This window comes from Scyliorhinus torazame, chromosome 30 (assembly GCF_047496885.1).
Source record: "Scyliorhinus torazame isolate Kashiwa2021f chromosome 30, sScyTor2.1, whole genome shotgun sequence".
In the NCBI taxonomy this organism is placed as follows: domain Eukaryota; kingdom Metazoa; phylum Chordata; class Chondrichthyes; order Carcharhiniformes; family Scyliorhinidae; genus Scyliorhinus; species Scyliorhinus torazame.
In genome coordinates, this window is record NC_092736.1 from 12,752,144 (window position 1) to 12,766,776 (window position 14,633).

General features: G+C 54.3%; 1 protein-coding gene across 1 annotated transcript in view; it reads left to right on the forward strand.

Moving 5' to 3' along the window:
• LOC140404265 (collagen and calcium-binding EGF domain-containing protein 1-like) overlaps positions 1–14,633 on the forward strand; it is a 224,022-nt gene that overhangs the window by 135,448 nt on the left and 73,941 nt on the right. The window contains exon 7 of the mRNA XM_072492598.1: positions 12,125–12,177. Within this exon, the coding sequence (XP_072348699.1) occupies positions 12,125–12,177 (53 nt within the window). The remainder of the gene's footprint in view (positions 1–12,124; positions 12,178–14,633) is intronic.

Here is a 14,633-nt window from a genome sequence, read left to right on the forward strand (position 1 = left end):
TGAGACAGGATTGCTAACCACTGCGCCGCCGTGCTGCCCTTAAACACAGCTTACTTTAAGGTTCAGATAGCCATGGACTTTGATTGTCAAGAGATGGAGGAGCGATGTTTTCGTTGGAGTTATCAGTTTCCCAGATGTAATCAAAAGAGCACACAAAATAGAATTGGGGTAAACCACACGGCCCGTGGAATAGGGTGGACGTGGGGAAGTTGTTTCCATTAGCAGGGGAGACTAGGACCCGGGGGCACAGCCTTAGAATAAAAGGGAGTCACTTTAGAACAGAGATGAGGCGCAATTTCTTCAGCCAGAGAGTGGTGGGTCTGTGGAATTCATTGCCACAAAGGGCCGTGGAGGCCGGGACGTTGAGTGTCTTTAAGACAGAAGTTGATAAATTCTTGATTTCTCGAGGAATTAAGGGCTATAGAGAGAGAGCGGGTAAATGGAGGTGAAATCAGCCATGATTGAATGGTGGAGTGGACTCGATGAGCCGAATGGCCTTACTTCCACTCCTATGTCTTATGGTCTTATGGCGGCAGCTCCGCCAGTCAATACGATCATGGACGATCTTGGGCTTTGTGATGGCTTTCATGAGGACCATGGAGATACACTCATTGTGGAATGCGGGTTCTCATGGTAACGGGCGGAGGCATGCCCTGCGGGGACTCGTTACAGAACCTTTTAAATGCCAACCCGGAACGTGTTCTGTTCGTTCCTGGCTGAGATATTTGTGTTGTGGGCCACGGGTGCAGTTTTACTGTTGAGTAAAAGTAAATCTCTTTCAGCCTTCATCTTCTCGTCTCCTGGATTACGAAAGACTTCAACTCCATTTTCCCTGCCCACTCCCCATATCCCTTAATTCCCTGGGAGACCAACAATCTGTCTGTCCCCAGCCTTAAACATCGCAGCACCCACACGCCTCTGGGGTGGAGAATCCCAAAGATTCCTCTAGTGAAGAACTTTTTCCTCATCTCAGTCCCAAGTGATTGGCCCCCTTATCCTGAGACTGAGCCCCCGCCCCTGATGCAGTCGCCCCAAACCCCAAATCAGCGGGAGACTGGCAGAAGGGCAACGCCATAAATGACCCTTCAGGCTGTTTAGCAGCGTTTTCGGCCTAGTATACAATAGAAATTTGAGTGGGGGAATTGGAAAATCCCCACAAGAGATCTCACCCCGTACACTGATGACAATTTGTGTTTCAATATGGAAGAGACGGGAGGGTAGAGGGTGGGATAGGGTTGTGAGAATTGATTCGGCGCTCTCGCTTTTGACCATTTTTTGATGTTTTATGGGGGGGCGGGGGTTGCTTAATGGACATAAAACATAAATCGAGGTTGGAGCAAAGCGGGCTGAAATCTCTGCAATTTCCGCCTGTCTCGTTTGACGGTGATTCAGAGCACTCGGAGCCAGATCAGAGCGGAAACTGGCCTTGTGTGAAGTCACCGAGTGAACGATGGTGAGTAGGTGGGTGCCTACCCCAACTGAGTCCAGCCCTGCCCTCGCTTCACGTCACAGGGGCCGCACCGGGCCAGCAGGACTGGGAGCAGAATCTGAAAGTTATTCATACAGGGGGAAAGAAATTGGGACTGTTTACACCTCCAGGAAGGATCTGACACATGTTGCGGCTTTAAAGCATCTTAGATATTTTCTTAAGTGTGCGTGGGTTTAATCCCAGAAAATACATTGCCAGTCGTAACCTTTGCTTTCTGCTCACTGACGGCAGTAAGTGTTGTAACGCTTCCACTAATATCGTCCAAATAAGCCTCTTCCTAGCTTTCCCAGGCCAAGTGATAGAAACATAGAAAATAGGAGCAGGAGGAGGCCATTCGGCCCTTCGAGCCTGCTCCGCCATTCATTATGATCATGGCTGATCATCCAACTCAATAGCCTGGTCCCGTCTTCTCCCCATATCCTTGGATCCCCTTTCCCTCGAGTGCAATATCTAACTGCTTCTTGAAAACATACTGGGTGGAATTCTCCCATCGGGAGACTAAGTCTCGACGCCGGAGTGAAAACCGGAGTGTTTCACTCCGGCGTCGGAGGCCGTTCCCAGCCCCCTATTCTCCCACCCCCGGGGGGGCCAGGAGCGACGTCGCGTCATTTACGCGCGCCGGGCCTTGGCGCCCCGTAAAAGCGGCGCCGCGTAAATGATGTGGCCGGGGCCGCGTAAATCACGTCAACCCGCGCATGCGCGGTTGCCGTCCTCCCCCACGGGCGCCCCGCAAGAAGATGGCGGATAGATCTTGCGGGGCGGCGGAGGAAAGGATGTCCTCCTTCAGAGAGGCCGGCCCGCCGATCGGTGGGGGGGGGGGGTGGGAGAATCGCTTGCGGGTGCCGGGGCGGCGAGGCGGGACTCGCGCGGCGCCCCGGCGATTCTCCCAACCGACGTGGGGGGGGGGGGGGGGGGGGGGGGGGAGAATTCCGCCCACTGTGTTTTGGTCTCAATTACTTTCTGTGGTAACAAATTCCACAGGCCGACCACTCTCTGGGTGAAGCAATTTCTCCTCATCTCTCATCCTGAATGGTCTCCCCAGTCCCCAGTATCCTCAGGCTATGACCCCTGCTTCTGGACATTCCCACCAATGGGAACATTCTTCCTGCAGCTACCCTGTCCTGTCCTGTTAGAATTTTATAGGTTTCTATGGGCGGCACGGTAGCACGGTGGTTAGCACTGCTGCTTCACAGCTCCAGGGTCCCAGGTTCGATTCCCGGCTTGGCTCACTGTCTGTGCGGAGTCTGCACATCCTCCCCGTGTCTGCGTGGGTTTCCTCCGGGTGCTCCGGTTTTCTCCCACAAGTCCCGAAAGACGTGCTGTTAGGTGAATTGGGCATTCTGAATTCTCCCTCCGTGTACCCGAACAGGCGCCGGAGTGTGGCGACGAGGGGCTTTTCACAGTAACTTCATTGCAATGTTAATGTCAGCCTACTTGTGGCAATAAAGATTATTTATTTAAAATTCTTCTGAACTCCAGCGAGTACAATCCTAACTGACTCAATTTCACCTCGTAGGTCAATCCTACCATCCCAGGAATCAGTCTGGTAAACCTTCGCTGCGCTCCCTCGAGAGCAAGAACATCCTTCCTCAGATAAGGAGATCAAAACTGCGCACAATATTCCAGGTGAGGCCTCACCGAGGCCCCATATAATTATTTTAAAAATTCATTTACGGGATACAAGCGTCACTGGTTAGGCCGACATTTATTGCCCATCCCTAGTTGCCCTTCAGAAGGTGGTGGTGAGCTGCCTTCTTGAATCGCTGCAGTTCTTCAGTTGTAGGTACACCCACTGTGCTGTTAGGGATAGAGTTCCAGGATTTTGTCCCAGCGACAGCGAAGGAACGGTGATATAATTGCAGCAAGACATCCCTGCTCCTGTACTCGAATCCTCTCACTATGAAGGCCAACATACCATTTGCCGTCTTTACCGTCTGCTGCACCTGCGCGCTTACCTTCAGTGACTGGTGTACGAGGGCACCCAGGTCTCGTTGCACATTCCCCTCTCCTATAGTCTACCTTCTCGTTTTTGCTACCAAAGTGGATAACCTCGCCTTCAACCAAATTATACTGCATCTGCCATCCATTTGCCCACTCACTCAACTTGTTCACACTGAAGCATCTCTGCATCCTCCTCACAGCTCACCCTCCCACCCAACCTTGTGTCATGCTAAGGAGAAGGTGATTAACTGCATTATAGAAATTTACCGTTTGCAAATAAATAGCCTTGAGATGTGAAGCTGCTCAATCCGAAGATGGGTGAAGTGACATGCCGTTCGGGGCGGCACGGTGGCGCCGTGGGTTAGCACTGCGGCCTCACGGCGCCGAGGTCCCAAGTTCGATCCCGGCTCTGGGTCACTGTCCGTGTGGAGTTTGCACATTCTCCCCGTGTCTGTGTGGGTTTCGCCCCCACAACCCAAAAATGTGCAGGGCAGGTGGATTGGCCACGCCAAATTGCCCCTTCATTGGAAAAATGAATTGGGTACTCTAAATGTAAAAAAAAAAGTAACATGCCGATCATTTTTGGGTACCTTTCTGATTGCTAAACGGGGAGGATGATTTTCAGTGTAGCCATCTGTGAGCTGAATGGATTGACTTGGGTGAAATATTCCCTTTCCCTGGACTGGCAACTCATCCACACTTGTCAAAGAAAAAGCTCAAATTTGTTTGAGCAGAGTACCACCTCCCTCCCCCCCGCCCCCACCCTCCCCACCCCGCCCCCACCCTCCCTCCCCCCCGCCCCACCCTCCCACCCCGCCCCCATCCTCCCCCACCCCGCCCCCATCCTCCCCCACCCCGCCCCCATCCTCCCCCACCCCGCCTCCACCCTCCCCACCCCGCCACCAGCCTCCCCACCCCGCCCCCAGCCTCCCCACCCCGCCCCCAGCCTCCCCCACCCCGCCCCCATCCTCCCCACCCCGCCCTCAATCTCCCACACACCGCCCCCATCCTCCCCCACCCCGCCCCCAACCTCCCCACCCCGCCCCCAGTCTCCCCCACCCCCATCCTCCCCACCCCGCCCCCACCCTCCCCCACCCCGCACCCACCCTCCCCCACCCCACCCACAGCCTCCCCACCCCGCCCCCAGCCTCCCCACCCCGCCCCCAGCCTCCCCACCCCGCCCCCATCCTCCCCACCCCGCCCCATCCTCCCCCACCCCGCCCCCACCCTCCCCACACCGCCCCCAGCCTCCCCACCCCGCCCCCAGCCTCCCACCCCGCCCCCACCCCGCCCCCACCCTCCCCACCCCGCCCACAGCCTCCCCACCCCGCCCCCCACCCTCCCCACACTGCCCACAGCCTCCCCACCCCGCCCCCACCCTCCCCACACCGCCCCCACCCTCCCCACCCCGCCCACAGCCTCCCCACCCCGCCCACAGCCTCCCCACCCCGCCCCCACCCTCCCCACCCCGCCCCCACCCTCCCCACCCCGCCCACAGCCTCCCCACCCCGCCCCCACCCTCCCCACCCCGCCCACAGCCTCCCCACCCCGCCCCCACCCTCCCCACCCCGCCCCCAGCCTCCCCACCCCGCCCCCAGCCTCCCACCCCGCCCCCCTCCCCACCCCGCCCCCAGCCTCCCATCCCGCCCGCAGCCTCCCCCACCCCCGCCCCCACCCTCCCCACCCCGCCCCCAGCCTCCCCACCCCGCCCCCAGCCTCCCCACCCCGCCCCCAGCCTCCCCATCCCGCCCCCCCTCCCCACCCCGCCCCCAGCCTCCCACCCTGCATGCAGCCTCCCCCACCCCGCCCCCACCCTCCCCACTCCGCCCCCAGCCTCCCACCCCGCCTCCAGCCTCCCCACCCCGCCTCCAGCCTCCCCACCCCGCCCCCAGCCTCCCCACCCCACCCTCAGCCTCCCACCCCGCCCGCAGCCTCCCCCACCCCCGCCCCCACCCTCCCCACCCCACCCCCACCCTCCCCACCCCGCCCCCAGCCTCCCACCCCGCCCACAGCCTCCCCCAACCCGCCCCCATCCTCCCCCACCCCGCCCCCATCCTCCCCACCCCGCCCCCAGCCTCCCCACCCCGCCCCCAGCCCCCCCACCCCGCCCCCAGCCTCCCCACCCCGCCCCCATCCTCCCCACCCCGCCCTCAATCTCCCACACACCGCCCCCATCCTCCCCCACTCCGCCCCCAACCTCCCCACCCCGCCCCCAACCTCCCCCACCCCCATTCTCCCCACCCCGCCCCCCACCCTCCCCGCCCCCACCCTCCCCACCCCGCCCACAGCGTCTCCACCCCGCCCCCAGCCTCCCCACCCCGCCCCGCCCCAGCCTCCCCCACCCCATTCTCCCCACCCCGCCCCACCCTCCCCCACCCTGCCCCCACCCTCCCCACCCCGCCCACAGCTTCTCCACCCCGCCCCCATCCTCCCCACCCCGCCCCCATCCTCCCCCACCCCGCCCCCAGCCTCCCCACCCCGCCCCCACCCTCCCCACCCCGCCCCCCACCCTCCCCACCCCGCCCCCAGCCTCCCCCACCCCGCCCAATTTCCTCCTTTACCTCTTCTGTACTGCTTCTAGGTACAACGTTCCTCCTGAAAGTGCTGATTCTCTTGGTCGGGCACAGTCACTGTCCAGTACCCCCCACTAAGGGGGAGATGGTAGGGCAGTGGTAGTGTCACTGGACTTGTAATCCAGAGACCCCAGGCTAAAGGACATGGGTTCAAATCCCCCACCATGGCAGCTGGCAGACGTTCATGGCGAAACTATCATTGTCGTAAAAGTCCACCTGGTTGACTCAACACCTTTTAGAGGCCATTCTCACCTGGCCTGGCTTACAAATGACCCACAGCAATGAGGTTGACTCTTAACTGCCCCCTGAAATGACCGAGCAAACCAATTTCAAGGGAAATTAGGGATGGCCAACAAATGCTGGCCCAGCCGGTGAGGCCCACGTCCCAAGAAAGAATAAAAGAGGAAAACCTCACCCAAGTTCCCATTATTCATGTCCGAGAGCGAAGACTGCTCTATTGTGAAGGACGTTGGGGGCCCAGGCCAGTTCTCTCATACACAGCCCATTGATATTCCACAACACCACGAGGGGTTCTTCAACAGTGATCGTCTTGACAAGGGGCACTGTGTGGAGCAGTGCTTTGAAGAGAAGGTCCCACAGGAGGACTGTTATTAAACAAGACCCGTTGACCCTGGACTTTAGAAGCACAAACGGAGGTCTCACCTCTCTTAAGGTTAGGAAACGTCAGAAGTGATTGTTCGGTTGATCGAAAACCAGTTGGGCTTTAATTGTCAGGTATGGCAATTTAACGATGCAGGCATAAGACGCACAACAAAAACCATTTACTTTTGTTGTCACTGTTACCGTGTAGTAAGCGCGGCAACCAATGTGCGCACACGGAGTTCCCGCAAACAGCGATGGGGATGAAGAATTGACTTGTCTCTAAGGTACCAAAGCTGGAATCCCTCATTGTCGTTCATTTGCTCAAAATCAGCCATTCAAATGGTTAACGCTGCTGCCTCATGGGCAGCTCCGTGGCGCGGTGGTTAGCACTGCTGCCTCACACCGCCGAGGTCCCAGCTTCGATCCCGGCTGGGGGTCACTGTCCGTGTGGAGTTTGCACATTCTCCCCGTGTTTGCGTGGGTTTCGCCCCCCACAACCCAAAGATGTGCAGGTTAGGTGGATTGGCCACGCTAAATTGCCCCTTAATTGGGAAAAAAATTAATTGGGTACTCTAAATTTTTAAAAAAACACGGCTGCCTCACAACGTCAGGGACCCGGGTTTGATTCCCGGCGTGGGTCACTGCCTGTGCGGAGTCTGCATGTTCTCCCCGTGTCTGCGTGGGTTTCCTCCGGGTGCTCCGGTTTCCTCCCACAGTCCAAAGATGTGCAGGTTAGGTAGGGTTACAGGGATAGGGTGGGGGGGGCCTGGATAAGGTGCTGGGAATCGAACCTGGGACCCTGGAGCTGTAAAGCAATAGTGCAATCTTGTGTGGGTCCTTATCAAAAGCTTTCTGAAATCCAAATGCACCACGTCGACTGGTTCCCCCTTATCTACTCTACTGGTTACAGCCTCAGCAAACTCCAACTGGCTTGTCAAGCATGATGGTTGGAGTTTCATAAACCCACGTTGACTCTGCCCAATCCAACCATTATATTCCAAGTGTCCAGTTCTGAAATCCTTTATCATAGATTCCAGCACTTCCCTCCTACTGATGTCAGGCTAACAGATCTCCCTCCCTCCTTTCTTCAATGGCGGACTTTCATTTTCTCCCTCGCAGGAACTATTCCAGAATCTGTAGAGTTTTGGAAGGTGACCGCCAATGCATCCATTATCTCTCCCGCCACCTCTCTGGGATGTGGATCATCAAAGTCCAGGGCATTTAACAACTTGCAGCCCCATTCATTTCCCCAGTGTAACTTTGTGTCCCAATACCAACTTCTTTCAGTTTTTGGTTCTTGCTAGTAGTCCCTTGTTCCGTCACCTTTCTGGATTTTCGTTTCCTTTTCCTCCATGAAGACAGATTTTCTGGCCAGCGTCGGGCGTTGACATGAGTGCAACGGGAAAGTTTGACTTTTGGCCACTCTGTAAATCTTCCGCGATGATCCCGTTATAAATTCTTCTCTCTCTGCCTGCATTGGACCCACGTTTGTCTTTGATAATGTCCTTTTAACCTACATTTAAGCCTTTAGAGTCCGTTTTATGTTTCTCGCTAGTTTACCTTCTTCTGCACCATCCCTCCAGCCACACATTCATTTACTCTAACGTCATATTTCTGTACTCACGAGCACGGGGCACTGGGAGTAATCCTGAGTTCACTGCCTTTGAAGTCCTGCTTTTAATCTCTTTCCTAGCTCTCTAAAATCTGCTTTGAGGACCTTGATTCTCTTTCTACCTATGTGATTGGTCCCGATGTGAACCATGACCTCTGGCTGTTCAACCTCTCCCTGCAGGCACTCAGTGACATCCTTGACCCTGGGTGGCGCAGTGGTTGGCACTGCTGCCTCACAGCGCCAGGGACCCGTGTTTGATTCCGACCTTGGGTGACTGTGTGGAGTTTGCACGTTCTCCCCGTGTCTGCGTGGGTTTTCCTCCGGGTGCTCCGGTTTCCCTCCCGCAGTCCAAAGATGTGTAGGTGAGGTGGATTGGCCATGGTGGATTGGCCATGATCAATTGCCCCTCAGTGTCCAAAATTGTGCAGGTTAGGTGGCGTTACAGGGTGGAGGAGCGGACCTAGGTAGAATGCTCTTTCGGAGGGTTGGCGCAGGCCTGATGGACCGAATGGCCTCCTTCTGCACTGTAGGGGATTCTATGGTACCACAGAGGCAACATATTATCCTGCAGTCCCATTTACAACTGCAGAAACACATGTCCGTTCCCCATATTATTGAATCTCCCATCACTATTGCTTTTACGCTCTTCATCCTTGCCTCCTCTGCAGCTGAATCGCTCATGGAAGCCATGGATTTGGCCATGACTGCACACCCTTACTGGTATCCAAAACAGGAAAGTGGTTAGTGAGCGAGACGGACTTGGGGACTCCTGTACTATCTGCCTGGCCAGCCTAAACAATCTTTTTTGTCACCCACTCCCACTCTGCCTGTACTCCCTTAATCTGCGGTGTGGTCACCTCTCTAAATGTGCTGTCCACATAGTTCTGAGCTTTGCAGGTGTGCCACAGTGATTCTCGCTGTTGCTCAAGTTCGGAAACCCAGAGTCCACGTTTCTGCAGGTGTTGAGACTTCCTACACATGTGGCCATTTAGGCAGCATCCGTGACTCCCCACACGTCACAGGATGCGCATTCCATGCGGAGGGAGCTGCCCTGCCATGCCTTAATTTTGCAGATTATTTAATCTGAATTGTGACTAGGAAGTAGAATTACTCACCAGTCTCTGTTGCCCTAAACTCAGGATAGAACCATAGAATGTTACAGAAGGAGGCCATTCGGCTCATCGTACCCATGCTGGCCCCTTTGATAAAGCTATCCGATTAGTCCCAGTCCCCTGCCATTTCCCCACAGCCCAGCAAACAAATCCACTTTAAATATTTATTCAAGAGCAGGGGCTGTTTAGCACAGGGCTAAATCGCTGGCTTTGAAAGCAGACCAGGCAGGTCAGCAGCACGCTTCAATTCCCGTAACAGCCTCCCCGAACAGGCGCCGGAATGTGGCGACTAGGGGCTTTTCACAGTAACTTCATTTGAAGCCTACTCGTGACAATAAGCGATTTTCATTCAATTTCTCTTTAGATAGCCATTATCTGCTTCCACCACTTTGGGCAGTGTGTTCCTGATTACCACAACTCTCCGCACAAACAATCTATTCCTCTTGTCGTGTTTGCCAGAAAGGTTAAATCTGGTTTACCTGCCCTCCAAAGCTCAGTCAGGAATGAGTTACATTAGTGTTAACCGTTCACTATATAACTGAACAAGGTTCGCTGTCATCCAAGTTTCACACTGGGTGGATTTTGCAGATGACTGTGGAACCACTGCTCCACCTAGTGGACAGCTTTACATGTGGCCTGCAGTTTAAGCTAACAGTGGAAATCCCTTCTGAACAATAAGAATTGATATCATCATAAAACATCTTAGTTTGGCTGGTTTATTTTGCTGAAATCTCACGTTAGAAGGCTTGCCCAGGTCAAAGCCATGCTAGAATCCTCTACTGTGCAGCAGGAGGCCATTCAGCCCATCGAGTCTGCACCGACCCTCTGAAAGAGCACCCTACCCAGGCCCTTTCCCCTGCCCTAACCCCGTAAACTCACCTAACCTGCATATCCTTGGACATCAGGGGCAATTTAGCACGGCCAATCTACCTAACCTGCACATCTTTGGGCTGTGGGAGCAAACCGGAGGAAACCCATGCACACACAGGGTCCTCTGGTTAAATAGTCCAGTGACAATATTACCACCACCTCCCCCACTAAACATGTGCAAACAGGCATCCGGTACCTCATTAAAATGGTTATCTTTCACCCAAGAGTCTGGGCAATGGGCATCAATGGGCCTCCTGAAAAGGGCACTCTAACCGAGCTCAGCCAACAGGCATTATCCAGAAGGAACACAGAGAGTGGTTCGGAGCCCGCTGCAACGTTGACCCAGGTTCAGTAAATTCAGTGCAGCGGTCGATGGGGGTGTGGGGTGGTGGCAAAAGGGGTTGGGGGGGGAGGAATACTCCCAGTTCAGTCCCAGAGCACTCCAGACAAGCCCGGGAGAAAATAGCCGCTCGCCGAGTCGCCCACCGACTTGTTTTCCGTTTGTTTGTTTTTCGAGGGGGGGGAGCGACGTGGAGAAAGACGGAGAGAACAGCTTCAAACAGCAGCCTTCTGGTGGGAGCGCTGGTCACTCACTGACTGCAACACGGTCGCACAGTGGTTAGCGCTGTTGCTTCACAGCTCCAGGGTCCCAGGTTTAATTCCCGGCTTGGGTCACTGTCTGTGCGGAGTCTGCACGCTCTCCCCGTGCCTGCGTGGGTTTCCTCCGGGTGCTCCGGTTTCCTCCCACAGTCCAAAGATGTGCAGGTTAGGTGGATTGGCCATGGTAAATTGCCCTTAGAGTCCAACAAAAAAGGTTAGGTGGGGGTTACTGGGTTGCGGGGATAGGGTGGAGGTGTGGGCTTAATTAGGTTGCTCTTTCCAAGGGCTGGTGCAGAATCAATGGGCTGAATGGCCTCCTTCTGCACTGTAAATTCTATCATGCTATGAATGGTGGCCTCTGTCTCTGAAACCACAAGCATCCACAAACATGATTTGCTCCCACTGTTTTTATTCATTTTGGTCACGCAGGGTCTTCCCTTTACAGCACAATTTTACAGGAGAGCTCTTGGTCGTCAACCTCGTTAATCAACCTACAAACAGCTGGAGTCTGTTCTCAAAGCAAATCTTCTGCAAACTTTTTCTTTTGCGGATTTTGCACCCAGAGCGAGTGACGGTGATGCTGGGGAAAGGAACCGTCTCTTTTTCTTTCGGACATCCAGCGCCCGAAGGTTTCGTACAACAGCTAGGCCCAGAGCGAAACTCTCACCACTGTGTTGGTGCAGGAATGAAAGAACTTGCATTGTGTTCACAACCTCAGGAGGCGCCAAGGTGCTTCCAAGCCAATGAAGTTGCTTTTGAAGTGTAGTCACTGCCGTAACGGAGGAAACCTGGCAGCCAAATTGTGCACAGCAAGCTCCCACAAACTTTTTCCTTTAGTCACACTGATTGAAGCCCCCCCCCCCGTCTCTCCCCTGGAATACTATCCCGGGATCCTCTACCTCCATCCGCAAAGGCAGACGCAGCCTCTCATCTGAAAGACTGCGTCTCTGACAGCACAGCACCCCCCCCACCCTCTGTACCGCACTGGAGTGTCGACCGACATCACATGTTCTAGTCCGAGGACGGGTCTTCGTCCCGCCGGGGTCAGACTCCGAGATGACCTTGGGTAGGGTGCTCTTTCCAAGAGCCGGTGCAGACTCGATGGGCCGAATGGCCTCCTTCTGCACTGTAAATTCTATGATCTATGAGGGTGCTACCCACTGATCCGAGAACAGAGACTTCCCCAGTGGGCGAGATGGTGCAACTTTGAGCTCCTGTGCGGCAGTATGGGCGGGCCCGGTAATTCAGTCGGGGCCCACCGCCAAGAAATGATGGAGTGACTTTTCGCTGTGCTAATATTTTGCGTTTGTTTCTCTACACTCAGGAAGAAATGTTGCAAGGGTTACAGATTTGTCCACGGCCAGTGCATTCCTGAAGGTAAGTTGTACGTCGTTTACTGTCCCTGGCGAAGCTCCCTCACGGTGAAGGGAAATGGAATTTATTTCCTTGGCAGACTGGTCATTCCCCCCCCCCACCCCCCGTCCTTTCCCCAAGTTGGATCACAGGCAACTGCAAAAAGGAGGCCATTCAGCCCCTCGAGCCTCGCTCACCATCTCATGCGATCACGGTTGATCTGTATCTTAATTCCATCCACCCGCCTGGACTCACATCCATCAATCCCTCTGGTTAGCAAAAAAGAATCTGTTTGGTCCGAGATTCAAAATTATTAATTGAGTCTTTTTCGTGGGAGGAGATTTCCACACCGCCGCTGCCGTCTGCGTAAATGAAAGTTTCCCAACTTCCTTCCTGCCTCTGATTTTAAGCTTGTGTCCTCATTAATCGAGACGCCAGCAGAAAAGAAAGGTTCTTCACCTCCTTCGATCCAAAATCCACAAGCCCCTCAACCAAATCACTGCTCCACCTTCCATATCCCAGGTAATATACTGGGCTGCGTTCTGCGGTCTCCCAGTTGCGTGGTTCTTAGCTTGGCGGCGGGATTCTCTCTTTGCGTCGCTTGCCAATGGGAATTCCCATTGTGGCCGCCCCATGCCGCTGGGAATCCCGGAGAACTCCGGCCAGTATGTGTTTTTGGGGAGACGCCGGCGTTAGTGGTAATGTCGGCGGGCTCGTAATCCGGAGACTCAGGCTTAGAGCTCAGGGGAGAGGGGTTTAAATTCTATGGAAGCGAAGACTAGTCTGAATAACGGTGGCCCTGAAACCCTCCTTGACTGTCGTTAAAAGCCCACCTGAACTTAGGGGATATTGGCAGGGGTTTGCGGGCATCATGTCCAGAGTATTGAAAACAAGCGTGGCAATGAGTCCAGAGGTGGCGATTTGTGGGGTCCAGGAGGAGAGAGAGGCAGATGTCCTGGCCTTTGCCTCCCTGGTAGCCCGGAGACGGATATTATTAGCTTGGAGGGCCTCAAATCCCCCGAAGTCGGAGACCTGGTTAACTGACATGGCGAGCTTCCTAGGCCTAGAGAAGATTAAGTTCGCCTTGAGACGGTCATTGTTAGGGTTCGCCCGGAGGTGCCAACCATTCATTGACTTCTTTGCGGAGAATTAATCGTCAGCGGGTGGGCGGGCTAGGGTAGGGTAGAATAGGGGGTTAAATAGGCGGACCTTGGAGAGATGGGAGTCGGTGATTGCACTACGTTTATTGTTCTTTGTACATTGCTTTTATACTGTTGCTGTTTGTAATGCCAAAAATACCTCATTAAAACTGTTTGTTTAAAAAAAAAAGCCCACCTGGTACACCAATGTTGGGAAATCCGCCGTCCTTCCCTGGTCTGGCCTACATGTGACTCCGGACCGACGGCAATGCCGTTGACTCTCAGCTGCCCTCCGAAATGGTCTGGCAAGCCACTCAGTTTGAGGGCAATCCGGGGCGGACCACAAATGCTGGCCCAGTCGGTGATGGTCACATCCCGTGAAAGAATAAAGAATAACATATAAGCCTGGAGATTGGGATCTCTGCTCATAATCTAACACTTGAATCCTTGGTAAACGTCGAGGGAATATGCCCCCCCCCCCCCCCCCCCCCCCACCAATTCCCAGGCCAATATACCTTCTCCAAGCTGCAATGCCCAGAACTGTACACAGTATTGTGTATGTGGTCTAACTTTGCATAACTGTAGAAAAACATCCTCCTCTTTATGTCCTAGCTTCAAGCTACAAGAACCCAAATTCCATGAGCCTTTTGATATAGTTTGTTCTTGGAGGGTACAGTTTTATCAGCGTGGGAGGATGATACTATGTATTGTCTTATTCTGTTGCTATGGCGTGCATACATGTTTTTAGGACCCAGTCAGAATCATCCTTGCATTACGACAATCACTTTCATTTATATATTTATATATTTCATTTATATATCTCCTTTCAGATGGTAAAAGTTACAAAGGTTCTTCACAGAATCATGAATCAGTGAAACTTGATGCACAGAGCTAAAAGAAAGGGACATTAGGATAGGTGGTTAAATACCTGGTAGCGATCAGTTTTAAACAATGCCCTCACAAGAGGAGTGAGAGGTGGAAATCTTCGGGAATAGGAATTCTGGAGCTCTGGGTCTAGACAGTTGAAGAAACAACTGCTAATTTTCAAAGTTCTATTCCGTTCGCAGACTTTCAAAGCTAATGCGCAGAGCGGACTGGGCGAGCCCTTCACCCATCTTCTTTCTGGCTCCGAAAACCAATTCAAAGTCGAATTTAATCCAATTCCTGGTCCCCACAAGAGATAAATACCCCAGATCCAAGCTGACAAGAACAGGCATACACCTCATCTCGGGCTTGATCCTATGTTTGATCTCAGTCAAAAGGCCGAGAAATAGACACTAATAATGGGGTGAAGGGAATATGGGGGGCAAGATTATAAGAACACCGTGTTCTTAACCAGCC